The sequence below is a fragment of the Nannobrachium achirus genome, assembly GCF_963921795.1.
Source record: "Nannobrachium achirus genome assembly, chromosome: 6".
Classification (NCBI taxonomy): Eukaryota; Metazoa; Chordata; class Actinopteri; order Myctophiformes; family Myctophidae; genus Nannobrachium; species Nannobrachium achirus.
In genome coordinates, this window is record NC_137815.1 from 73,734,176 (window position 1) to 73,761,730 (window position 27,555).

The window sequence follows — 27,555 nt, forward strand, 5'->3', positions numbered from 1 at the left end:
GCAACCTAACTACCATGAATATTGTGGATATTCTATTTAATCATTTTGGGGATGTTCATCTGCCCATTTGTCAATTTGGTAAAAGGAAATTGGTTTAACAGAACTCATATTTTGGGACCATCTCTCCATTGATATTTGTTCACAATGGTTTGTAATGCAGGCTGCTATCCCAGGAGGTCATGTGATCCAAGATGACCACGGTGTGAATATGGTCTATACTTTTTTGTTATTTTGTGAGCTGTTAATTTAACGCTTTAACTGTGCCTCACTTGCTTCTATCGACAGGAACCAAAACGAAGGTTGCTGCAGTTGCTGTGGGCCAGAAGACAGGACTGACCAAGAAAGAACCAGCAAAACAAGAGGATGCAAAACAAGAGGATGCAAAACAAGAGGATGCAAAACAAGAGGATTCAACAGCAGCTCAGAATGAAGTAAATGTCAAGAATGCAGTGGAGTCAAGCTGACACTGCTGATGCTACATTTGAGGACTCTTGATGATGTAATTGTAACCCTAATCCCATGTTTTACCAAGTTATGTATGATTATTGTGCACCAGTGTATGTACGTTTATTTTTTTAACCATTGTGGCTTTGAAGTAATAAATACTATAAATGTCCCATAATTCCCAAATAAAACAGTTGTCTTTATAAATGAACAGTGTTCTTGAAAAGGAAATCTATACTCTTGTGTGTACAAATATATATTGCCACTGTTTTGCAATGGGTACAATGTTGGACTACACAATCCATCAGTGGTGGCTGGTGGATTACTACCCCAGGTAGTGAGTGCTACACAAAGAACATGTAGGCCTACTATGTTCTCACACTAGTGTTTATTTTAATAGGCCCCTGCCCTAGGCTAGGGTGTAGTCAGACTTTCATTTGTGAAAGACGGACAATAATAGCATGAGGTAAAAATTAATGATTATACAGTAGGCCTACTACACCTTATTCTACTTATAGGCTTATAATAAAATGTATTATATGATCCATATCCCTTCACTTTAATAACAACCTACTGTATGTACTGTAGGCCTAAGCATTTTTGGTATGAAAACCAACATTCTTAATCCTTTATACAAACCAAACCTCTTGCAAATCGGTTGAGAACTCAGTGAGTTATGGTGCTGAAAATTCATGCCTCTAAATTCATGCCTCTATAAGCTTGCTTTGTTGATTGATAGAAGACTTTATTAGAGGTTTGCATAGGAAAAGGTACACGATAGTTCATGCTGGCACAAGTTTACTAAAAGCTAAGCTTAAGCTTTTGGCTTGTTTAAATTGGGGTCCCCTTTTACAACTCCTACTCATACAACATTAAGGCCCCGGCTACACGGAGCTGGATTGTTGCTGGATTGTTGATATCTAGACACTTTTTTGTGCTGTTGGGGCATGTAGCCACACGAAGCTGGATAGTTTGGCAGTGAATCTGGATAGTTTTCAATCCGGATAAATAAGTGGAGACACTGAAAACTATCCGCTTCACTGGATCCGTGTAGTCAAGATAGGCGGATATTTCTGAAGACAATGACATCACCGTAATCTTCTCGCATGCCCATTGATTCTTTTGGCATGTAACACGAATCCCAGTCAACACTCTCTTGTGCTCTCATGGCCTTGTATTGTACGGCGATATTAAGCAGCAACTCAACCTCATCGTCGGTCCATATAAAAATTTTATCACTTTTTTCACTTTTATCTTTTTTCTTCTTGCTCTCCATGACTTCACTCACGTGTTTTCAGTAGCTGTTTGTTTTTGTTTTTGATTCACTGCCGGTGTTCCGGCTTAGTACTGCGCATGCTGAGATGCTGAGCCTATTCTTCTATGGTAGAGCACTCTGGGTATTACTTATCCCTTACCACCACGGCGCCACCTACTGGCCTGGCATGCTTGTTGGAGCCTATAATTATAGACCTCCCTCCATGCCTCCCTCTAGTGGAGGTCTGGGGACTCATATTTTAGACCTAGATATCCAGCTCCGTGTGGACCTAGATAGTTTTCTATCTGGATATCAACAATCTATCTGGATATCAACAATCCAGCTCCGTGTAGCCGGGGCCTAAATGACAGACAAATAGAACAGTACTGCAGAAAATATCATATACTTCGATTCACGCTGGTATCGTGTGTCAAACTATAGGACAATATGGTGGAAGGATATTCACTTGTCAATGATCAGTGGTGTAAGTAACTAAGTAGGCCTACATTTACTCAAGTACTGTATTGTACTTAAGTACACAATTGTACTTAGGCCATTGCAATAGTTCATTTACCCCCATTGATTCCGGAAGGGGAAACCGTCCCTACCAAATACATTTAGGTGAACTACTTCTTGAGTACAATTAAATGAAACACGCCCACAATTAATGTTAATTAACTGCAGCTCTGTTTGCCTTTTAAAATGGCTACTGGGTCCATGCTTGATCTCATACTAGGCTGACTGTGCTGTGTGCTCATCTGTGACTTCTAGCTTGAAGGAGTGAATCCTTGTTTCCTTCAATCACCTCCCCGAGAACAGAAACTTGCATTCAAGTCCAAGGGTAACTTGTAGTATTTAGTCCAGATAGCAGGCATGGAGTCACTCATTAAGGGGATCTCAAAGGCCAAGGATGAGGTTGTGGCAGCAGCTGAGAAGACCAAGCAGGGAGTGACTGATGTAGCTGAGAAGACCAAAGAAGGCGTTGTCTTTGTCGGTGGGTATTAGGAAATCCATATTTTAATAAGTAAAATCATAACCGGTCTGAAAGAATCTACAGGCTCATACAGAGCTTATAGTAGTAGGCTACTATCAAGTATAGTAGATTGGATTGGCTATTTTAAGTGGATAACCTGCCCACTGAAAATGCCCACTTATACCTTTGCCTCTGGCCTTTTTTATTCTCTACATCTACACTGTAGGTAAATGTCAGAGCCAAAGGTATGATTAAGTATTGAGGGTTTAAAGGGGTGAGAAACCCCAAGCTGATTGTTTTGTTTTCCAGTTAACTAGTTCAGGTAACTAGTTCAGGTAACTAGGGGCTACAGCAGATTGCAGTCATGGCAGGTTAGTAAACAACACGGCTGCACCAAACAAATTAAGGATTACACTTTTAATTGTGTGTCCATTAGCTGAGGGCATGCCAATGTCCAAGCAGGATAGAAAGTTATGACACTTAAAATCTAACCAGTCCATTATTAGCTGCAGCTGTGTTGCTTACATCACTAAATAATGTCGGCGTTATATGGCCTGCCATGTTTTTTAAACCTTAAGTGGAAGGAAAACTACATAAGCCTAGGGTTTCATGCCATCACTTAAAGGGGAAAACCACCCATTTTCAACTTTGAACCCTGTCATAATATACCTTAGAGCTGTTGTATAGAAATGGTAAAGTCCTTCTGTGTTGCCTAGAACTGGAATTGATTGTTGGGGTCATGTGGTCAGTGACATACGGTTGGTGTACTCTGTGGCTCTGCCCTCTAGGCTGCCTCATGCTAGAGTAGGCCAGGCCTACACCAACAGTACCTATTTCACTGATCACATGACTCCCAAAAATCAATTCCAGCTCTAAGGTATATTGTGACATGGTTCAATATTGAAAATGTGGTTTTCTCCTTTAAATGTATTCCTGTCAAACATTGTTGTGCAGCCAGACTGCCCATTACACCTCATGTCTATAGTCTATGTATGACATGCCCATATTTAAACACATCGAACTGAGCCTTTACCACAATGAATTTAGATTTCAATTGATGTAGATTTTTACTCCAAAATAAATGACTTGGCTTATAGTTTTAACTGCTTCATGTGCATTTTTCAACAGGCACCAAAACCAAGGATGGAGTCACAACAGTTGCAGGTGGAGTGATTAACGGGGTTGCTGCTGTTGTGGAGGGGGCTGGCAGTATCGCTGCTGCCACAGGACTGGTCAAAGAGGAGGCAAAACCAGAGGAGGCAAAACCAGAGGAGGCTGTGCCCGTCCAGAACACTGCGGAGGCACCAGCAAAGGATGCCGCAGCCACTTCAAAGGATGCAGCCACTTCACCAGGGAAGGAAGCCGCACCAGTCCAGACTGCCACAAAGTCACCAGAGAAGGAGGCTGCCGCAGAACAGACTGCGGTGAAGTCGCCAGCAAAGGTCGCTGAACCAGTCCAGACTGCCACCAAGTCGCCAGCAAAGGAGGCTGAACCAGTCCAGACTGCAACCAAGTCGCCAGCAAAGGTCGCTGAACCAGTCCAGACTGCAACCAAGTCACCAGCAAAGGACACTGCAGCAGTCAAGTCCTCTGAAGCAGCAGTCAAGTCTCCTGAAGAGGCAGTTGAGAATATATAGGAGTCACCATTAGAGGATGCTAAAGCAGTAGCTATTGAAGGATGCTGCAGCATTGCAAAATGTAGTAGTCACCATGACAACCCTGATGCCACATGCATCTACTCTTATTTGTGTACTGTATATTGTCACTGTTTTTGTGGTGCACTTTAAAAGTGATAAGGTATTATGTTTCATGTCTATTTTAATACTGCATGTTTCCTGGCAAAGAATACATATGTAATTGGAGCATGCAATTGAATTGTGGGTGATAATAAAATGACAAGAGAAAAATGACATGTTCAAGTCTCTTTGATATTGACTATGCAGTCTAACAGCATTGCCCAAGTGTGGTCTTATTTACATTCAGGGAAGTGCTATGCACACCAACCTAACCCTGTGCACCGTGCACACCAACCTAACCCTAACCCTATGCACAGTGCACACCAACCTTTGTGCTGGAGACTTGCTTTATTGATGACAAAACACATTCCGCAGGCATGTTGCCTTCCTGGGTAATTTACTGCAGTGTATAAAACAAGAGTTGATGATTTTTCACAACATCAAAACTTTTAAACCATTTCTCATGTTGACTTTTGTGAAGATAAGCTCAACATTTTAACACCTTACATGGAGGTTTTAGCACCATTTTCATATGCATGGGCCTGTGGTCTAATTTGGAGGAAAAGGTTGAAGCTCTTGCACAGCCACACTTCACAGCGTTTGCTCAGGCCTTATAGCGGAATTATGATTTTCTGGATCTGATTATATGCATTGCAGGTAGGCCTATAAGCTTTGGAAATGCAGCTGTCCAAAATGGAAGTTTGAACTTTAGTTACATAATTGTCAAACTTGAATAGGCCTACATAGTTTCTTTGATGCATATCAAGTATGAGGAACCTGTTTTAAACCATTAGTTCTCAAAGTGGTGTCTAGGGACCCCCAGAGGTCCTTGGGGTTCCAGGGGGTCCCCAGCTAAATACCGATTTGTACACTCACAGTTAAACTAACATTGATTTTACGGTAAAATCCATTTTAATTTATATGGTAACATTTTTACCATATAAATTGGGGTTTCAGATATAAAAATGTCATTAAATGGGGGTCCTTGAAAATACACAAAAATAAAATGATTGAATATCACTGCTATATAGAGCCGTAAAACATCCTCCCTTATGAGGGTTTCCCTGGCTTATCTTTTCAAATGGGGGTCCTTGACCTAATAATAAATAAGTGTCAATTTGGGGGGTCCTTGGCATGAAAAGGCTATGTGCGCAAACTGCGCATGCGTCATGTGACCACTCACTCATGCCTGTGTAAAGATGGACGCCAGTGTCTGCTCTCCGCAGGCTGAGAACAATAACACTGTTATTACTGCTACTCCTGCCCCCCCATGCAAAGTAATAAACACTAACATAGATACTCATAGTGCCCAGAATGAAGGTGAGTTTATTTAGAATGAAAAGAACCGAGCCGTTACTCTAACTGTCAAAACCTAGCGATGCTAACGTTAGCTCTCTAGCTAACTGGCTAGCCGTGCTAGCTCCTTAGCTAAACACGCTAACGTTAGCTAGCTAGCCTGTCCGTTAATGTGCCGAGGTTTCGTGAACTGAAAACTCTTTTTTTATTTCTCCCCCTTCCACCCAAATCTACTCAAGAAGTTATTAACTTTGGTCATTTTAAATGTTAAACAAGAATACATTTGTTGTTTCAGTTGAACTGAAGGCCTGCTAATATGGCTATCTTTAGCTTTAGCAGACCAGGATGCTAATGTTAGCCTGCTCTGCAGGCAGGCTTTGCACAGTCAAGTCCTGAGCTTTCATTTTACTATTACGAGGAGGATGCTTTTCGGGCCCATGTTTGCATCTCTTGGGTTAAATCAGTGTTTCTCAAACTTTCACATTTCAAGGTCTCCCCTTTACTCTGACAGTGTACAAAAGGACCCGTTAGGGTTCATTTGGTTCCATGTGTACACTATCAGAGTTACAGACTTGTATGGGTCAATTTACACCCCACTAAAGGAACCCACAGAGTCGGCCTGGAATCCACTTTGAGAACCTCTGGGGTTAAATGATCACTCAGGATTTTACTTTGTGGTCTCAAACTCTTCAGTCCCAATGAATGTCAGCTTGTTTGGCAGGCAGCTTATTTAATATTAGCTGCTCACTGTTAGAATCAGAATTTAGATTTTACCAACATGCAAAGTAAGTACATCATCAGGGTGTGTTTAAATACTGTTATCATCTGTCATCAGGATTTCTGAATGAATCAAAGACGTTTGCTGATGAAGACCTTTTTTCATCAGAAACTATAACTGATTCATATTAGAAAAAAAGTAATTGTGGGTCTGCTTTTCAAGTGATTATAACTGACTGAAATCATTTTTTTTTACCATCTTTGTAATTCAGAATGACCTCAAATCAGTGATGGAGCAGCCTTCATTATGTGCACTTTTATTAGAATGTAAAAGTGGTCAAAGCTGCTGTGGTCATACTATGGATTTTTGCTTCGTCCTAAAATGTTTCAATGTTTTCTTTTCTAGAGAATGCAGTCATGGATTAACCAGTACAGATAGTTTTACAGAGCAGAATGTACTGTATACTTTTTAGTGTATTGAGATGCATATCCCTCCCAATATTGTCAAAGTCTAGTGATTCTTCATATCAAAACAATATGTTTGCCATTCACACATACCACAAAATAACTTGACATTTTCTCTCGTTATCTACTGTGTGTGGTAAGTATAGTATTTACTTGCGGGAAGGTCATGTGTGGATTCTTTTTTTTCCCCTGACCATATTACAGATGTTGGTTAAAACGGAGCCTTTATGGCCAGGACAGTTAGAACCTAATATTTAATGCTGTGTAATGTTTAATTTCAAGTAGTTTTACCTCAATTCAGGTTGTTCTACCCTGTATCGTAAAACCAAAAATAATGGGAGTCAAAGTCCCTATTATTGACTATGAACCAACTATTATTGATATGATTGCATAGTTTATCTAATTGTGACAGTTAGGTGCCTCAATTTAAAACATTGTACAAGACAAGACAAGTGTAAGACTGAAATTGATGCATTAGATTGCTTAGCTTTGTACCTATCCTTGGTGGGTGTGACAGTTCTGTTAACTTGATGACCCCCATTTAGCTTTCTGAAGACTGGTTTAAAGGCCAGACTTGCAACTCCTTGCAACTGCCATTGGGGCTAATGGTTGCAAGTTGTAAGTGCATGTTGCACTTACAACTGGCCTTAAAATGCCTCCATAGTTTGCGTCTACAACAGTGGTTCTCAAACATTTTCCATGTCAAGGATCCTCAAAATAATACCTTGACCACAAGATTTGTGGTGTTAAAATGTTTAAAATATATATATTCAAAACTTTTCACATTTTGTCTAGGACCCCTGGAACCACTGGTCTACACTACAGTACCGTTACAGTTATCAGTTTGAGGGGGGAAAAAAGCCAAAAGACTTGCGATGTTCATTTGAAAAAAAAAGATAATTGATTTCTACTTTTTTAAATGGAAAGCTTTCATGATCAAATAAATAATGAATTGTATATTAAATGACCGCATAATGAAGCCTTTGGAGTGCACTTTAAGAAATAATTGTTGGCTAATTCAATGCATGATGAGAAGACTGGATTAGATTAATGTACCTTGTCCCTTTAATTGAGAAATTGAACAGTCCTATATTTTGTGATAGATGTAAAAGGTTTTGTTGGGCACAGCAGTCTAGATAAGGGTACACAGATACTTGGGAAACAATCATTATGTGGCCAATTTATCAAAACTAAACATGTTGTGCTATTCACACGCGCGCGCGCACACACACACACACACACACATACACACATACATTATTGATGAGAATCCTTGAAAATTAATTCCTAATAAGTTATTATTTGATAAACACTTTGTTCTATTCCATGAACTTTGCTCAGTAGAAAGTAGAAACCTCTATTAATTGATCCATTCTCTAACTCCCCAAGAGTGCAAATGGAACCAAATGGATCCTTCCAGGTCCATTTGGTTCCATTTGTACTCTGTGTTAAATGAACACTCATGATGTTACTGTGTATTAACTGTGATAATGTTTTGTATGTTGACAGCTTCCAGTGCCACCTCGGGGGACAGTGAGGTGTATTAACTGTGATAATGTTGTGTATGTTGACAGCTTCTAGTGCCACCTCAGGAGACAGTGAGGTGTATTAACTGTGATAATGTTGTGTATGTTGACAGCTTCTAGTGCCACCTCAGGAGACAGTGAGGTGTATTAACTGTGATAATGTTGTGTATGTTGACAGCTTCCAGTGCCCCCTCGGGAGACAGTGAGCAGGATCTTCTGAAGGGTCTCCTCAGCAATGACTACTGCCGTGTGTGTGAAGCCACTCTGCTGTTTGAGTCTCAGAGGCTGGCCCACTATGAGGTGAACTAGCCTAGGACTGGCCCACTATGAGGTGAACTAGCCTAGGACTGGCCCACTATGAGGTGAACTAGCCTAGGACTGGCCCACTATGAGGTGAACTAGCCTAGGACTGGCCCACTATGAGGTGAACTAGCCTAGGACTGGCCCACTATGAGGTGAACTAGCCTAGGACTGGCCCACTATGAGGTGGGACACTGAGCTAGCCTAGGACTGGCCCACTATGAGGTGATCTAGCCTAGGACTGGCCCCACTATGAGGTGAACTAGCCTAGGACTGGCCCACTATGAGGTGGGACACTGAGCTAGCCTAGGACTGGCCCACTATGAGGTGGGACACTGAGCTAGCCTAGGACTGGCCCACTATGAGGTGAGCTAGCCTAGGACTGGCCCACTATGAGGTGAGCTAGCCTAGGACTGGCCCACTATGAGGTGAGCTAGCCTAGGACTGGCCCACTATGAGGTGAGCTAGCCTAGGACTGGCCCACTATGAGGTGAGCTAGCCTAGGACTGGCCCACTATGAGGTGGGACACTGAGCTAGCCTAGGACTGGCCCACTATGAGGTGAACTAGCCTAGGACTGGCCCACTATGAGGTGATCTAGCCTAGGACTGGCCCACTATGAGGTGGGACACTGAGCTAGCCTAGGACTGGCCCACTATGAGGTGATCTAGCCTAGGACTGGCCCACTATGAGGTGGGACACTGAGCTAGCCTAGGACTGGCCCACTATGAGGTGAACTAGCCTAGGACTGGCCCACTATGAGGTGGGACACTGAACTAGCCTAGGACTGGCCCACTATGAGGTGATCTAGCCTAGGACTGGCCCACTATGAGGTGGGACACTGAGCTAGCCTAGGACTGGCCCACTATGAGGTGAACTAGCCTAGGACTGGCCCACTATGAGGTGATCTAGCCTAGGACTGGCCCACTATGAGGTGGGACACTGAGCTAGCCTAGGACTGGCCCACTATGAGGTGAACTAGCCTAGGACTGGCCCACTATGAGGTGAGCTAGCCTAGGACTGGCCCACTATGAGGTGAGCTAGCCTAGGACTGGCCCACTATGAGGTGATCTAGCCTAGGACTGGCCCACTATGAGGTGGGACACTGAGCTAGCCTAGGACTGGCCAAATATATATTCTACCACTTTTTCGAGTCACGTGTTCAAATACTGGATTCTGATTGGCTAAATTCCGGAGGTTATGAGAGAACTACTGCCGCAAAGTTGTGAGGACTTGTCCGAGATCAATGAGCCTCAGTGTACATCCGGGGACTTCAGGAGGTAGTCGGAACACCTTTCCCCCAACCAACAAATGACCGTGGCAACGGTCCTATGTTCACTAACGTGCATGCTATAGTCGCCGATTTATTTGGATCCAATGCAATCCGCCAACTTTAAAGCCCCTTTTCTCTGAACCTATGCCTTTCTGGAAGCGAACAGCCTCTATTTACGGCCGGAACGGTACTTCTAACTGACGTTAGCTTAGCTGTAAGCTAGACGCATGGATTAGTATGGAGTTGGCGCCATCTGTTGGTGAGTAGAAGATGTTGTTGGTGGAACTATCTGCTGTCTCGCGGAAGTTTTATAGGCAATAATGATTGTAACTTAAGATCCTTGCAAGTTACAACTATGTGTTTTCTTTCATGTATAAGGGAAAAAGTGGTAGAAAAGCTATTTACCACTCGGGGTCGGACATTATGCTCTGATAATGTCCTGTGTTAGGGTGTTATCGGACTCGGCTTCGCCTCGTCCGATAACACCCTAACACAGGACATTATCAGAGCATAATGTCCTCTCACTCGGGGTAAATTGCTTACATATCACATATCAAATATTCAATATCACCTATTATTTCAAACGCCTGCTTTTCACATTTTTTGTACAAAAAATCTGAGGTCGGCAAACTTTTTGACATGATATACCATGTTGTTATGATAGTCAGTGTGCCATACCACTTTGTTTAATTATGAAATCGCATAAAAAATGTAATATTTCCAACAGATTTTGATTGTCCATAATATACTTTATTGTACTTTTGAAATGTTTTCTTTCACACCAGGACATTGTAATGATCATTAGACTCAAGAGCAATGAGTTTCAGGATGCAATTTGCATACAGATGTGAGGGGACTTTATGCCAGTCATTAGTTTTTGAACCTTTGCCTAGGATTGCCTCCCCTGAACGGGCTTAAGTGGTTAATCAGACTAATCGTTTTAGTCGTTACTTGTCCATTTGTTGATATACTGTATAGGGATGCGGTATCGGTAGTCGGTACTCGTGGTATCGGTACTCGCCCCGATACCAGCCTATTTTGCGGTATCGGTACTCGTCCGATACTGCTCACAAAGCGCCCGAGTACCCTGTGTGTTCCGCCACTTCGCCTTTCTCTCTCTCTCTTAAAGTATCAAAAGTAAAAATACAATATGTTTGAGCATAGGAGATCTAGAAGATCATGCACAGTACAGGAATTTCCATGGGCTAAACCTGAAAAAAAAGTGAAATGTGTGGCAGTTGTGCCATGTTCTGGGAAAGCAATGCAATTTAATGTGTTATATACAGCCAGAAAGTGAGGAACATCTGATAAAAAAAAAAATAATAATAATAATTTAAAGACATTTTGTATTATTAATTGTACTCGTATCGGTACTCGGTATCGGCGAGTACTCAAAATGAAGTACTCGTACTTGTACTCGGTCAGCAAAAAAGTGGTATCGGGACATCCCTAATACTGTATCTATAAGACTTATTATAAAACTATTATCACAATGAACCCTGCTTCTCAAATCAATTAAACCTACAATTAAGTTGGCAAAATGTCTGTTCCGATATATGCATGTATAACTGCTCAGCCCTCCTATGGGCATTGTCCAAAATCTATTGGAGATGTTTTGTTCTTGTGAGTTTAGAACCTGCAACATTCTGTAACCATTCTTGTCTCCTGTAGGGTAAAAAACATGCCCAGAAGGTCAGGCTGTACCTGCAGACCAAGAGAGCTGAGAAGATGAATAAAGACTCTGTTGGCTTGCAGGTTGGTGTTCCATCATCGCTCTGCTGCATTTGGTTGCTCAACCTCATGTGTTTAGTCTTCATATGGAGGAGCTTGTCCTTCATTCATTTTAGAACGGGTACACATCATTGTGTATAATTATTTTATGCTTTAACTATTGAAAAATAGCAGATATACAAGCTCACTGCGCGGCACCGAGTGCCGCGCTGCGAGCTTGTAGATCTGCTATTTTAGAAAAATCGTGAAAATTAGAATTTTGACCCGATTCTATAAGTGTCTTTTGAATCCTTCTAAGGTTTTTTTTTGAAAAACCTATGTTTCTATGACAGCAATCTGGCTTAGCCATCGTCAAAGAAAAGGTCCTTTTCACTTAAATGGAGCTCAGTCTGTTCTTGAGAGACTGCTATATCAGTGGTTCTAAAACCTTTTCATGTGAAGGACCCCCAAAATGATATGTATTTGGCCACGGACCCCCATCTCAAAATATTTAGTTCCAGGGACCCCCGGCCCAGAACCAAAATTTGAGTTACAAACGTTCGCTTTGAAAATACATATATTCAAAGATTTGCACACATTTTTACGACTTTTTCAAAAATAGCAGATCTACAAGCTCGCAGCGCGGCACTGGTTAAAGCATTTTTCACTGGCTATTTTTCACTGGTTAAAGCATTCAATAATTCTAGGCCCTAAATGGGTTAAACCAATTCTGTGCCTTGTGTTTTGAAACAGAGGTCACTGGCTACGGACAAGGATCGTTTCTGTGAGCTGTGCAACATGGTGTTTAGTTCCCATGTGGTGGCCCGCTCACACTACGATGGCAAGGTCCACGCCAAAAACCTGCGCAAGCAAGGTCTCCCGCCCCCAGGCAAGTGCAGGTTGAATTCATTTCTACTTGAATTGACATCATACTACTAGGTCAACGCCTTTCTGGAACGCATGCCTCTTGGGTTATGCAAACCGGGAGCGTGGCACTGTTACTACATGTCATCTTTTCGATACCCAAGGTCAAGGTTGTACTTTATTGTTACGTCTTTTGTACAGGTACATAAGAGTAAAAGTTATTTTTGTTCGGCATCCTTACAGACAATGCAGTGATATACTGTATATAAAATAAAGCTGAACAACAGAAAACAACACATCTAAAGATAAAATAATAAGTAATAATGACTTAGGAAAGAAAGAGAGTGCAAAAAAAAGAGCAAAGAGAATGAGAAAAAAATGCATCTCAGCTGTGCATGTGCATAAAGTTTGGTGTTTTATACACCATTTTTTCCCTGTAGTAGCTTCTGTACTGTAACTTTTTGTAAACAACTTCACAGTGTGTTCTATGTGCAACAGGTGGGTATGATTAAAAACGTATATATATTTATGTACAATAGGTGCAGATCAGCTCACAGTATCTATTATGTACTGTAGGTGAGGCTCGAGCATAGTAGTGCATGACCCTAACCCTAACCTCCGTGGAGTCAAACTCCCATTGGGTCGAACAGTTTACAGTTTACAGTTTAGGCATTTAGCAGACGCTTTTAATCCAAAGCGACTTACAATAAGCAGATAAAAACATCACAATAATAAACAAGGTTAAATGTCAGTACATCAACAGCAATATAACAAATGCAAATGAATATCTATCTAGAAAAAACAATATAATCCGTAAAGAAAAAGAAAAAGGGTTTCTAAAAAAAAAAAGGTGGAGTGTCGGCAGGTTAGATAATCAGCCGCGTCACGGTTACTGAGGTTAGGTTTAGGGTTAGGGTTAGGGTTAGGCATAGTTTTACTGAGGTTAGGATTAGGGTTTGGGTTAGAGTTTGGTGGTCGATCCAAAGGGTGTTCGACCTAATGACATGTTACCCTTGGGGGTCTAAATTGACCCTTACAAGTCTGGAAGTCAGTGTACCAACATTTGGTTCCATTTGTACTCTGTCAGAGTTAAGGGAAGAACTTGAAATGTGAAAGTTTGAGAAACACTGACCTAACCCCATTTATTCTGTAGTTCGCAGTGGTAATGAATGTGTGCTGTCGCCATTTATTGACGTGGCAGGGCTCAGTCATGGCATGCACATTTCTTACATGGCACCATAATGACCCCCTCCACCCCAATTGCATTTCTAGACGGCTCATTTCTAAAGAACCCGGACATGGCTGCTCCATCAGCTCTGACCCAGGTTGTGGACCAGGAGTTCAGCAGAGACGCTGCAGCAGCCGAGCCCCAGGAGCCTGCAGCCACCACCACCACCACGTCCAGCTCCGAGGTGGACCTCAAGGACCCTACCAAGTACTGTGCCATGTGTGCTGCCTCCTTCAACAACCCCCAGATGGCCATGCAGCACTACAACGGACGCAAGCACCAGAGGAACAAAGCCAGGCAGGAGCTGCTCAAAGAGCTGGGAGAAGATGCCGAGCAAGGTGGCTGAACATTTATCATTTAGTTTTATATGTCAGTGGTTCTCAAAGTGGGATCTGGGACCCCCAGGGGTCCATGATGGGGTCCTAGCAAAATTCCTTAACACATCTAGTGCCTCTTAATCTGAAGGTTGCTTGGTGCCTCGGCGCCACGTGGTTTCCTCCATAGGCCGCCGCTATTATTTTGAAGGGCTGGAAGGGGGTTGTTTTTGTTTTTTTGGATTATCACTTGACGGCAACGATTACGTCATCTAGTCACATGACAGTGTGGGACAAGAAGAGGGAAGATGGCTGCGCCCTGCCTTGGCCCTTGTTTACATTTAGATCTGCTGCAAAATGTCTCAAAATGGCTATTTTGTTTAAATGAAGTTTCTTTATGGGCCTCTCCATTGACTTAACATTGAGGAGCTTCACTTCGCGTGCACGCCCAACGTGCGTTGTAAACAAATCGCCGACATTACCGATGCGGGCGGGACCGGAGCGACGTACAGTAAGTAATCATATCTTTACTGTATATACAGTAAGATTCACAGTCCTCACCGTCAACGGCGCCATGGTATTAACCCTTTCAATGACGGTGAGGACTGTCAACGGCGGCGAAAAAGTTAATATAGCATCAAAACCATTTGGACAACTTTAATCCTATATACACGCTATTTGGAAATGGCCGACGTACAAGCACACAGCGCTTGTAGAAAAATGTCTTCTTTTCTTATTTTGAGACATTTTACACAACACAAGTGTCCCTCAAACAAAATATTTTCAGATGGGAGTGTCCGCAGCCAAATACATATTAATTTGACATGAAAAGGTTTGATAACTACTGGCTTAACCCATTTATGACAGGAACCACTTTTGGAGTAATGTTTGCTATGTTCAGTATACAGCAACATCATTTTCTTAGTTAGTTTTTGAATAAATATTTCAAGTTTTTCAGAAAACCTAGGTCAGTATTTAGAAGGCATTTTTAGAATCGGCCTCAGGTCAGCTTTAATGAAGTCAAAGTAACGCATACACTATACAGTATACTGTAGGCGAATGAAAGTAAACCACGAAAAAGTGCTTGATGTTTTAGTTTTAATGTTTTCTTAACCCTTCTGTTTCCCCCTCCTGTCTGCTGTGCAGCCAACTCCCTGATGTGTCAGATCTGCAGCGTTCAGTTCTGCTCCGTGGAAATGTTCCAGGCTCACATGCAGGGGAACAAGCACCAGACCAAGTAAGATCACATGAACAAACACCAGACCAAGTAAGATCACATGAACAAGCACCAGACCAAGTAAGATCACATGAACAAACACCAGACCAAGTAAGATCACATGAACAAACACCAGACCAAGTAAGATCACATGAACAAGCACCAGACCAAGTAAGATCACATGAACAAGCACCAGACCAAGTAAGATCACATGAACAAACACCAGACCAAGTAAGATCACATGAACAAACACCAGACCAAGTAAGATCACATGAACAAACACCAGACCAAGTAAGATCACATGAACAAACACCAGACCAAGTAAGATCACATGAACAAGCACCAGATCAAGTAAGATCACATGAACAAGCACCAGATCAAGTAAGATCACATGAACAAGCACCAGACCAAGTAAGATCACATGAACAAGCACCAGACCAAGTAAGATCACATGAACAAACACCAGACCAAGTAAGATCACATGAACAAACACCAGACCAAGTAAGATCACATGAACAAGCACCAGACCAAGTAAGATCACATGAACAAACACCAGACCAAGTAAGATCACATGAACAAACACCAGACCAAGTAAGATCACATGAACAAGCACCAGACCAAGTAAGATCACATGAACAAACACCAGACCAAGTAAGATCACATGAACAAGCACCAGACCAAGTAAGATCACATGAACAAGCACCAGACCAAGTAAGATCACATGAACAAGCACCAGACCAAGTAAGATCACATGAACAAACACCAGACCAAGTAAGATCACATGAACAAGCACCAGACCAAGTAAGATCACATGAACAAACACCAGACCAAGTAAGATCACATGAACAAACACCAGACCAAGTAAGATCACATGAACAAGCACCAGACCAAGTAAGATCACATGAACAAGCACCAGACCAAGTAAGATCACATGAACAAGCACCAGACCAAGTAAGATCACATGAACAAACACCAGACCAAGTAAGATCACATGAACAAGCACCAGACCAAGTAAGATCACATGAACAAGCACCAGACCAAGTAAGATCACATGAACAAACACCAGACCAAGTAAGATCACATGAACAAGCACCAGACCAAGTAAGATCACATGAACAAGCACCAGACCAAGTAAGATCACATGAACAAACACCAGACCAAGTAAGATCACATGAACAAGCACCAGACCAAGTAAGATCACATGAACAAGCACCAGACCAAGTAAGATCACATGAACAAGCACCAGACCAAGTAAGATCACATGAACAAACACCAGACCAAGTAAGATCACATGAACAAGCACCAGACCAAGTAAGATCACATGAACAAGCACCAGACCAAGTAAGATCACATGAACAAGCACCAGACCAAGTAAGATCACATGAACAAACACCAGACCAAGTAAGATCACATGAACAAGCACCAGACCAAGTAAGATCACATGAACAAGCACCAGACCAAGTAAGATCACATGAACAAGCACCAGACCAAGTAAGATCACATGAACAAACACCAGACCAAGTAAGATCACATGAACAAACACCAGACCAAGTAAGATCACATGAACAAACACCAGACCAAGTAAGATCACATGAACAAGCACCAGACCAAGTAAGATCACATGAACAAGCACCAGATCAAGTAAGATCACATGAACAAACACCAGACCAAGTAAGATCACATGAACAAACACCAGACCAAGTAAGATCACATGAACAAACACCAGACCAAGTAAGATCACATGAACAAGCACCAGATCAAGTAAGATCACATGAACAAGCACCAGACCAAGTAAGATCACATGAACAAGCACCAGACCAAGTAAGATCACATGAACAAACACCAGACCAAGTAAGATCACATGAACAAGCACCAGACCAAGTAAGATCACATGAACAAGCACCAGACCAAGTAAGATCACATGAACAAGAACCAGACCAAGTAAGATCACATGAACAAGCACCAGACCAAGTAAGATCACATGAACAAGCACCAGACCAAGTAAGATCACATGAACAAGCACCAGACCAAGTAAGATCACACGAACAAGCACCAGACCAAGTAAGATCACATGAACAAACACCAGACCAAGTAAGATCACATGAACAAACACCAGACCAAGTAAGATCACATGAACAAGCACCAGACCAAGTAAGATCACATGAACAAGCACCAGACCAAGTAAGATCACATGAACAAGCACCAGACCAAGTAAGATCACATGAACAAGCACCAGACCAAGTAAGATCACATGAACAAGCACCAGACCAAGTAAGATCACATGAACAAACACCAGACCAAGTAAGATCACATGAACAAACACCAGACCAAGTAAGATCACATGAACAAACACCAGACCAAGTAAGATCACATGAACAAACACCAGACCAAGTAAGATCACATGAACAAGCACCAGACCAAGTAAGATCAAGGACATGGACCTCCTGGACCTCTCATTGATGTTCTGCTATTAGCTGAGCAAAGCTCAATAACTGAAATGCCAGTCCTTTGTTACTTCCTGTACTCGGTCAGTAGCAACAGCAGAATACGCTGTTTGGCATTGCATTGCAGAGAAGATTTTTCATGGCCGCAAGTGGTATAAAAAGGGTATTACCAAGAAGCATTGTTACAATGAAATAATGTTCCAAACAACAATTTACAACCTTTTTGTTTTGTGTTTAAAGGACCATTTCACCTCTGGGACAACCAGATCTTATTTTATTGTTGTTTGGGACACGATCTATTTTTTTTGTTCAATCTGTGTTTTTAGATATTTTAGTATTTCAGCATGCTACAAAGCATCATATGATGCATCACATGTGATCGTATCCCAAACAACAATAAAATAAGATCTGGTTGTCCCAGAGGTGAAATAATGCCCAAAATAGTGGCACCAGGTTGAAAGTGATGAATTCCTGTCAATGTGTTGCCTCCACCAGGGAGAAGAAGGTCAGTGACCTGCACAAGTCCCAACCCAAAGTCTACAACTCCTACGAGGACGAGCTGGCCAACTACGTCCGGGTCCAGAAGGCCCGCGGCCTCGTGCCCAAGACCAGCCTGGTCCCTCTGGGGGACCGGCAGCAGCTGGAGGCAGAGGAGGAGGACCAAGAAGACGAAGGTGGCGGCTGTCTGCTGCAACCCCCCAGCCTGAGGTAGGGGTGGGGGGCAATATGGTGATAATTATCGTTGAGACGATACAATGTCTCCACGATATGCCTCTTCAGATGTATCGTATATATCGTGATACAATTGAGGGAGCCTTGTAAAAAATCCTGTTTAATCGTTAATACAGAGATTCATTGCAGAATTCAATTTAAACCTGCATTTTGGTCTAAATCAGTAGTTCTCAAACTTTAAAATTTCAAGGTCTCCCCTTAACTCTGACAGTATACAAATGAAACCAAATGGACCCGTAAGGGTCCATTTGGTTTCATTTGTATACTGTCAGAGTTACATACTTGTAAAGTTCAATTTAGACCTCCCAAAAGGAACCCAGAGAGTCTAGTTTTGTCAAGTAAAGCCCTTTGCACACAGGCGCGTTTATCCGCACGGATAAAACGGACAATTTCATTTTTTTTAAAGAAAACAATGATTCTCTATGACCTCATGCACACCGGATCCGAATTAGCCGTGCGACGAGTGGCTGCGGCCGTGCGTTTTTTTCTCGATCGAAACCAGTTCGATTTGTGCATCTTGTCGCATGCGGTAAAAAACTAAAAAAATCAAACCTCGGTTCGAAGTGGAGCGGTGAATCTGTGTGTGTGTGTGTGTGTGTGTGTGTGTGTGTGTGTGTGTGTGTGTGTGTGTGTGTGTGTGTGTGTGTGTGTGTGTGTGTGTGCCTGCACAACAGCGCCCCTCCTTTAACTTGTGTGGCCACTCAAGGTATTGCCAGGCTACAGACATACCCAGCCAGCCAGCCAGCCACATAGCCAGCCAGCCACAGACATACCTGTCTATTGGGAGCGCTTTCACCGCTCCAAAAATCACTCCTTTTATGACTCCAAATCCAATGCGTTTTATTCATACAGCAAACGGAAGAAACGCAACTGTTCTGTGTGCAAAGGGCTTAACTTGAAAAAAACCCCATAAAAACCAACATGAAAAAGAGTTGTGATAAACTCATGTATCGTGATACAGCTTGGGAAAATATGGTGATATTGTATTTTTCCATATCGCCCACCCCTAGCCTGAGGCCCATCCTCCCTCCGTCCTGCATCTTCCCACCTCCGCCTCACCCTCCCCTGCTCCACCCGGGCGCTGCCTACTACCCAGGAGCCGTGTGGTGCCCGCAGTACCCTGGCCCTCTCACTAAGTACAGCTACCGGGGGGAGTCCTTCCCCCCCGAAGCACAGGTCAGTACCCTGGCCCTCTCACTAAGTACAGCTACCGGGGGGAGTCCTTCCCCCCCGAAGCACAGGTCAGTACCCGGGCCCTCTCACTAAGTACAGCTACCACAGGTCAGTACCCTGACCCTCTCACTAAGTACAGCACAGGTCAGTACCCTGGCCCTCTCACTAAGTACAGCTACCACAGGTCAGTACCCTGACCCTCTCACTAAGTACAGCACAGGTCAGTACCCTGGCCCTCTCACTAAGTACAGCACAGGTCAGTACCCTGACCCTCTCACTAAGTACAGCACAGGTCAGTACCCTGGCCCTCTCACTAAGTACAGCACAGGTCAGTACCCGGGCCCTCTCACTAAGTACAGCACAGGTCAGTACCCTGGTCCTCTCACTAAGTACAGCTACCACAGGTCAGTACCCTGGTCCTCTCACTAAGTACAGCTACCACAGGTCAGTACCCTGGCCCTCTCACTAAGTACAGCTACCACAGGTCAGTACCCTGGCCCTCTCACTAAGTACAGCTACCACAGGTCAGTACCCTGGTCCTCTCACTAAGTACAGCTACCACAGGTCAGTACCCTGGTCCTCTCACTAAGTACAGCTACCACAGGTCAGTACCCTGGCCCTCTCACTAAGTACAGCTACCACAGGTCAGTACCCTGGCCCTCTCACTAAGTACAGCTACCACAGGTCAGTACCCTGGCCCTCTCACTAAGTACAGCTACCACAGGTCAGTACCCTGGCCCTCTCACTAAGTACAGCTACCACAGGTCAGTACCCTGGCCCTCTCACTAAGTACAGCTACCACAGGTCAGTACCCTGGCCCTCTCACTAAGTACAGCTACCACAGGTCAGTACCCTGGCCCTCTCACTAAGTACAGCTACCACAGGTCAGTACCCTGGCCCTCTCACTAAGTACAGCTACCACAGGTCAGTACCCTGACCCTCTCACTAAGTACAGCTACCACAGGTCAGTACCCTGGCCCTCTCACTAAGTACAGCTACCACAGGTCAGTACCCTGGCCCTCTCACTAAGTACAGCTACCACAGGTCAGTACCCTGGCCCTCTCACTAAGTACAGCTACCACAGGTCAGTACCCTGGCCCTCTCACTAAGTACAGCTACCACAGGTCAGTACCCTGGCCCTCTCACTAAGTACAGCTACCACAGGTCAGTACCCTGGTCCTCTCACTAAGTACAGCTACCACAGGTCAGTACCCTGGCCCTCTCACTAAGTACAGCTACCACAGGTCAGTACCCTGGCCCTCTCACTAAGTACAGCTACCACAGGTCAGTACCCTGACCCTCTCACTAAGTACAGCTACCACAGGTCAGTACCCTGGCCCTCTCACTAAGTACAGCTACCACAGGTCAGTACCCTGGCCCTCTCACTAAGTACAGCTACCGGGGGGAGTCCTTCCCTCCCGAGGCACAGGTCAGTGTTGTTTTTGACAGCAAAATTTTGATTTAGTTTTAGTCATAGTCTTTTGAATAAAATGTAATTTAGTTTTAGTCATAATTTAGTCACCTGAAAAGTATTAGTTGTGGTCTAATTTTAGTCGATTAAATATCATACCATTCTTAGCGACTAAATCTACTGTTGATTTAGTCAACTAAAATGCATTTTGGCAGGCCTTGATGGCATCATAATGACTGACTTTTACACTTGGTTGTGTGCTGACAACACTCACTCACGTTCAGCTGACAAAGCTCACAACGCGTCCGTGAGCTTGTAGAGCTGCTATTTTCAGCACGCAACACCTGAAGAGCAAGTGAGCAACCAAACATAAAATGACTCTCTTCTCCACTAGTCCCTCCCTAACGTTTTAGTCTAGTTTTTATTTTGTTGACGAAATTGTCAATATATTTAGTCTTAGTTTTAGTCATCACAGCTTAGTTTTAATTTCGTTTTTATTTAGTTTTCGTAAGTGAAAAAAACGCAGGAGACAAACGTCATAGTTTTAGTCTACGAAATCAACACTGGCCCAGGTATATGTATATATATATTCTTCTTTTTTTCAATAGCTTTTCGACACGTTATGTTTATATTCTTCTTTTTTGTGCTTGCTCTTTGGACTGTACACTACAGCAGGGGTTTTCAAAGTGGGTGACAGGGCACCCTGGGGTGCCGCGAGATCATTTGATAATATTTGAATTTATTTGGACACTTGAAAAAAAGTACAAAGTTGTTTTGAGTCAGTTCTAACCAAAATGGCTGTTATCTCAACGTTTTCTTCGCAACATAATCACTAAAATATCATCACTGTCGGGCAGAAACCTTGTATCTCCAAGTTTCAAATGTGTACGTCTTTTGGTAAAGCAAAGCCCTGCTTCATCATACAAGGCTGTCGCACCAACCACCGCACTACAGTACTCTTTTTCCTACTTCTTTGTAACTTGTAACCTTAAACTGCTGTGCTGCCTCTGGGCAACTGAATTTCCCCCGTGGGATAATAAAGGTATCTATGTATCTATGTATCTATCTTACTATCTATCTTTTCCTCCGTGGGATAATAAAGGTATCTATGTATCTATGTATCTATGTATCTATCTATCCAGGTGACGGGCCACTGGTCCCCGGGCCTCAACAACAGGGGAGGAGGAGGAGGAGGAGGAGGCGGAGGAGGAGGAGGCGGAGGAGGAGGAGGAGGAGGAGGAGGAGGAGGAGGGGGGGGAGGAGGAGGAGGAGGAGGCGGCCCCCCGCCGCGGCCTCGGAGGCGCCGGGAGCGGCGGTCCAGCTCTTCGTCTTCCTACACCAGCTCCTCTTCCTCCTCTTCGTCCTCGTCATCCTCCTACAGCAGCAGCAGCTCCAGCGACAGCGAAGAAGACAGGTGATAACTAGGAAATAACCTTTAAACTGATAATAATAATAGAGACGAGAGGAGAAAAGTGTATATGACGTTCCTTTGGTTTATTCATGAGAGCTCTGCCTTAACATTACAGAGATGGTCATTATATATCATAAGCCCCGCCCACAACATTGTGGGAGGAAAGTTATAATTTGATCACCGCTGTCATTGGCTAAACGGCTGAACTAAACACAGTTGGCAACAAAGGACGAGAACTAGGAAATAGTAAAGTCACATAACTGTGCTAGACAACAGATAACAATAGAGCAAAACATCTTGAGTGACTCATCAGGTGATGACACCTCAAAACAGAACACTACAGCTGCTTGATCCTACAGCAAGGGCTCGAGCCTGGGAACTTCACACTTGAGACTCACGGCTGCATTAGATCAACTGTCTGCATTCAGGACCATAGAACAGTACTTATACATTTGAGTTCATTAATAATCACTTTAAATTACCTTGACATTAAACACATACAAATGATAAAAATCCTTCTATCAACAGGCGTCACCGAAAGAGGAAGAGGCGGATGATGATGATGAGGAAGAGGAGGGGGACGGCGCGAGGAGAGGAAGGCTTATCGACCGCCGAGGAGGAGAGGAGGAGACGACGGCGAGGGAAGAGGGCCAGAGGAGGAGGAGGCGACGACGGCGGCGTTACGGAGGAGAGGAGAGGAGGAGGCCGGGGAGGGGAGAAGGTAGGGCATTCACCAAATATTAGAATATTAGAATATCAAAGTCAACATTCGACGTTGTTCACCGAAGTCGAATATTCGCTTATTATTATAATTTTTTTTACTGTTTTCGCTTTAAAAAATATATAGTTTATAAAGCTTGGCTAGATAGGAAGTCATACGAATGAGTTGTCAATGCCCCTGGTGGATGAATTTGTTAATGCTCTATACCAGGGGTTCTCAAACCTTTTTTAGGCCGTGACCCCAAAATAAACATATTTGAACTTGGGGGACCCCCACCCTGACAAGCACTTGGAATTGTAGGTATTATTACATTTAATGTGACTCGGTTTCCACAGATAAACATTGTGAAAATAGCAGATCTACATGCTCACAACGCCTCGCAACGTGAGGCGTTGTGAGCATGTAGATCTGCTATTTTCACAATGTTCGCGTCCTTGCTTACTTAATATTTGAGTTTGGCCAGTCCTGTCGAATATTCAACTATTGGAATACTTTGAGGTAGAATAATTGGAATACTAAAAATCACTCTTCGTGAATGCCCTAGGAGGAGGCGCCGTCGGAAGGAGACGAGCGGCGGAGGAGGAGGAGGAGGGAGAGACAGAAACACCCTAGCAAGAGGAGAAGAACGGAGGAGGAGGAGGAGCGATGGCGGGGGGAGGAGGAGGGTAAGGGGGGGGAGGAGGTACGAGTGGACAAGGAGGTACGAGTGGACAAGGTGCCAGAGGTGGACGTTAAAGTGGAGGTGGCGGAGGAGGAAAAAGACGAGGGGAGCGGCGGGCTTTTGGCGTCCGCGGCTGAGAGCGCCGTGGATCACAGCGAGCGAGGAGAGCAGGTTGACCACAGCGAGAGAGGAGAGCAGAGAGGAGAGCAGAGAGGAGAGCAGGCCAAGACCTTCAAACCTTCCGTTGATCACAGCGAGAGAGGAGAGCAGGCCAAGACCTTCAAACCTTCCAAACATAAGAAAGAGAAGAGGAAGGGGAAAGAAGTGGACACCAGGACAGAAGAGGAGAAGCTGTGGGACGAATCCATCCTGGGCCTGTGAACTCCTAGTTGCACACATCCTGGTTTAAAGGGGATGTTTCACTTTCAAACATGTTTAGGGGTCATGTTAACAATGTTGCTACCATTTTAAACATAGCTGAACTGCCAAATTGTCCTTACCTTTTAACGTGGGCATCGCACACGATCTGTGCATGTAACATGTACCAGCGTTGTAGACCGGACCACAGCTTTCGAAAAAAACAATCCCATTGGAAAAAGACATATCCGTTGTCAAGCTGTATCTGCCACTGTTACCATAAGGCCGAGCTGTGCGCTATGGTCCCACGAGGGCACGTCGCGCACATAGCAGACGATATGTGCGCAGATCAGATCATAATGCCAGGCGGGTAAAAGAATCAAACAGCTTCCAAATAAAATAAATCGTGTGAAAAAAGACCATGCTATGGCCGTGCAGAAGCTTCCTTGTTTACAATGCAAACCTATGGAAGCAGAGCTATGATTGGGCCTTAGACCGGATATGGAAACCTAGATCGGGTCAAAACAGGAAATACGGCCGGATACAGTTAGGAGGCGGGCCTAAAGCGTCCGAAACGGCGATAAACAGCGATCATTCTTTTAATTGTTTCATAATGATTAAAGCGATTTCAATTTCCGGGATCTACGGGCATGGCAGCGCGGTACAGCGGGAAACCTCCGGTTTGGACAGAGATAGCAGGAAATGAGTTAACGTCTACTCAGGCTTCTGTTGGCACCCCAGACTGGTTTAGGAAAATAAATGAAAAGGGTTCATTGGAAAAAAGCAAAGCCCCCTCATGCATTAGAAGGACAATATCAGTCACTAGAACCAAAGGCGGGTCTTTTTGAATAATCCTTCCATCAAGAATGGGTTTATATAGGAAAGAGGTAGATATCTAAAAAGCCTGATTAGATGTTAAAATGACCCCAAACACGTTTGACAGTCAAATATCCCTTTAAGTGTTGTTTAGGCGTAAACACAAAGTCAACGCGGCGAACGACATTTCATCAGGAAAACAAAACAGTAACATTTAAAGCTATAATAATTTAATGAGAACACTAGTTAGTTAATAATGAACTATATTCACCGATAACATAGGAAAGACAATTTTCAGCAGGCATGCTAGCTGGCTAGCCATGTTTTGTTCTTTTTTTTGTTAAGAGTTTCAGCTCATGTTGAGGACGAATGAAGGGTCTTGCATACCTAAAACAATGTACTGCATCTTTCCACATGATTATGCACTCTGTCAATGGCTGGTATAATAATATCCAACACCCAATATTAGATTTTATCATCATGAAGCAGTCTTGCTACTTCTTGTGTCCAAGTAAAAGCCAATTTCAGACCGTGCCATTGTGTTCCTGTGATTTCATGGCTTGTGGTCCCTTTAACAGCCAGTGGGTGGTGCTGTTGTACTTCAAACTGAGCTTAGGCCTTCAAAACCCGTGGTTCTCAAACCTTCAAATGTCAAGGTCTCTCCCCTTAACTCTGACAGTGTACAAATGGAACCAAATGGACCCTAATGGGTTCATTTGGTTCCTTTTGTACACTGTCAGAGTTACAGACTTGTATGGGTCAATTTAGACCCCCATAAAGGAACCTAGAGAGTCCTTGAAATCCACTTTGAGAACCATTGTTTTAAACCAGTAGTTCAAACACTCAAGATCTTTCAAAAATAACAGATCTGCTGTTTTTGAGACACGGTTTTAATGAGTTAAAACCAAGAACAACCCTGAGGATTTGTCTGTATTGAGATTTGTGTGCACTTACACGGCTCGGATAAATATGTTTTATATTCATAACGGGTACACTATATAGTGTATCATTAGTTTATGCTTTAACTATTGAAAAATAGCAGATATACAAGCTCACAGCGCGCTGCGAGCCTGTAGATCTGCTATTTTTGAAATTTTTTGAAAAATCGTGAAAATTAGAATTTTGACCCGATTCTATAAGTGTCTTTTGAATCCTAAGGTTTTTTGAAAAAACTATGTTTCCATGTCAGCAATCTGGCCAGCCATCGTCAAAGAAAAGGTCCTTTTCACTTAACTGGAGCTTAGTTAGTCTGTTCTTGAGAGACTACTGTGTCAGTGGTTCTCAAACCTTTTCATGTGAAGGACCCCCAAAATGATATGTATTTGGCCATGGACCCCCATCTCAAAATATTTAGTTCCAGGGACCACCCAGAAGCAAAATTTGAGTTACAAACGTTCGCTTTGAAAATACATATATTCAAAGATTTGCACACATTTTCACGACTTTTTCAAAAATAGCAGATCTACAAGCTCGCAGCGCGGCACTCGGTGCCGCGCTGTGAGCTTGTATATCTGCTATTTTTCACTGGTTAAAGCATTCTTGGCCCTAAATGGGTTAATGAGACTCTTGTGGTCACTATGAGGGTGCAGTGCAATGTTAAACAGTTCATGCAATTAAGTGTTGAAAAACCTGTTCTATGCAGGTAAGGTAATGTTTCACTTTATGCATACTTTTATATGAGAACACAGAGTGTGGTTTTATCCACATGCAAGTTTGAATGTGTTTGCAACATGTGTTTGGGGTTTGCCAGGTGCAAGTGTTGAAAATGAGGACACGTCACGCACTCAGAATCACATTTTCAGATGCATGGAATGCATAGCAATAAAGTGAATAGCGATCGTTGGAACCGTAAACAATGTTTATTTTATTTTATTTTTCTTTAACAAAGAAATAAGAATTTGGGTAATTCTTTTGATCCAAGAAGGTAGGCTGACAGGAAATGTGGGAGAGAGATGGGGAGTGGCATGCAGCAAAGGCCGTTGGGATTGGGACTCGAACCTGCAACACGCTGTCAGGCTACTCTGAGCCTATAGGTATCTGAACCGCTGTGCCAGAGGTTGAACCGCTGTGCCAGAGGTTAGGAATTATTTTTAAAGAATCACATATAAATGGTCTAAACTACAGACGGTATGATTCAATATGTGGTGCTGGTGCATAGTTTCAAATGAGAGCTTTCATACCAGACTTATTCACAATCAGTGTCCATACCATGGCTTGTTGAGACAGGAGAGTTGTAATAAATGTGTCTGTAAAAAGTGAAGTTGATGTACTATTTGCAAAGTTGGTAAGGAAAATATATACTATTAGTCCTTGCCTGTTCGAACATACAGTATGCTCCGAATGATGTGCTGTTTAGGTTATGGGGGGTGTACAGTTATGACTCAACTGGACACACATTCAATCCCTCATGACTTATGAGGGATTGAATGTAGGAGTCTCAGAAGTAATGTTGGAGGAGAATCTTTTCCCTGCAGCCATGGGAATCTGGTTTGTATGAATACAAACAATACAGA

General features: G+C 43.2%; 1 protein-coding gene across 1 annotated transcript; it reads left to right on the forward strand.

Moving 5' to 3' along the window:
- Positions 1 to 5,608: 5,608 nt before the first annotated feature.
- On the forward strand, positions 5,609 to 25,702 carry zmat1 (zinc finger matrin-type 1). The gene is made up of 12 exons (XM_080728389.1): positions 5,609 to 5,728; positions 8,396 to 8,712; positions 11,656 to 11,739; positions 12,448 to 12,583; positions 13,831 to 14,124; positions 15,247 to 15,337; positions 18,256 to 18,468; positions 19,503 to 19,668; positions 22,219 to 22,272; positions 22,336 to 22,490; positions 23,016 to 23,166; positions 23,753 to 25,702. Exons 2-12 carry the CDS (start codon positions 8,572 to 8,574, stop codon positions 24,248 to 24,250), a joined length of 1,983 nt encoding a protein of 660 aa, XP_080584515.1. The 5' UTR covers positions 5,609 to 5,728; positions 8,396 to 8,571; the 3' UTR covers positions 24,251 to 25,702.
- Positions 25,703 to 27,555: the final 1,853 nt, after the last annotated feature.

Bases quoted from the DNA above. Each gene is read 5' to 3' on its own strand.
- zmat1 (XM_080728389.1), top strand. From the start codon at position 8,572: ATGTTGTGTATGTTGACAGCTTCCAGTGCCCCCTCGGGAGACAGTGAG. The intron at 18,469-19,502 runs GTAGGGGTGGGG...GCCCACCCCTAG, and splicing joins CTGCAACCCCCCAGCCTGAG to CCTGAGGCCCATCCTCCCTC. The intron at 23,167-23,752 runs GTTACGGAGGAG...TGAATGCCCTAG, and splicing joins GAGGAGGCGACGACGGCGGC to GAGGAGGCGCCGTCGGAAGG.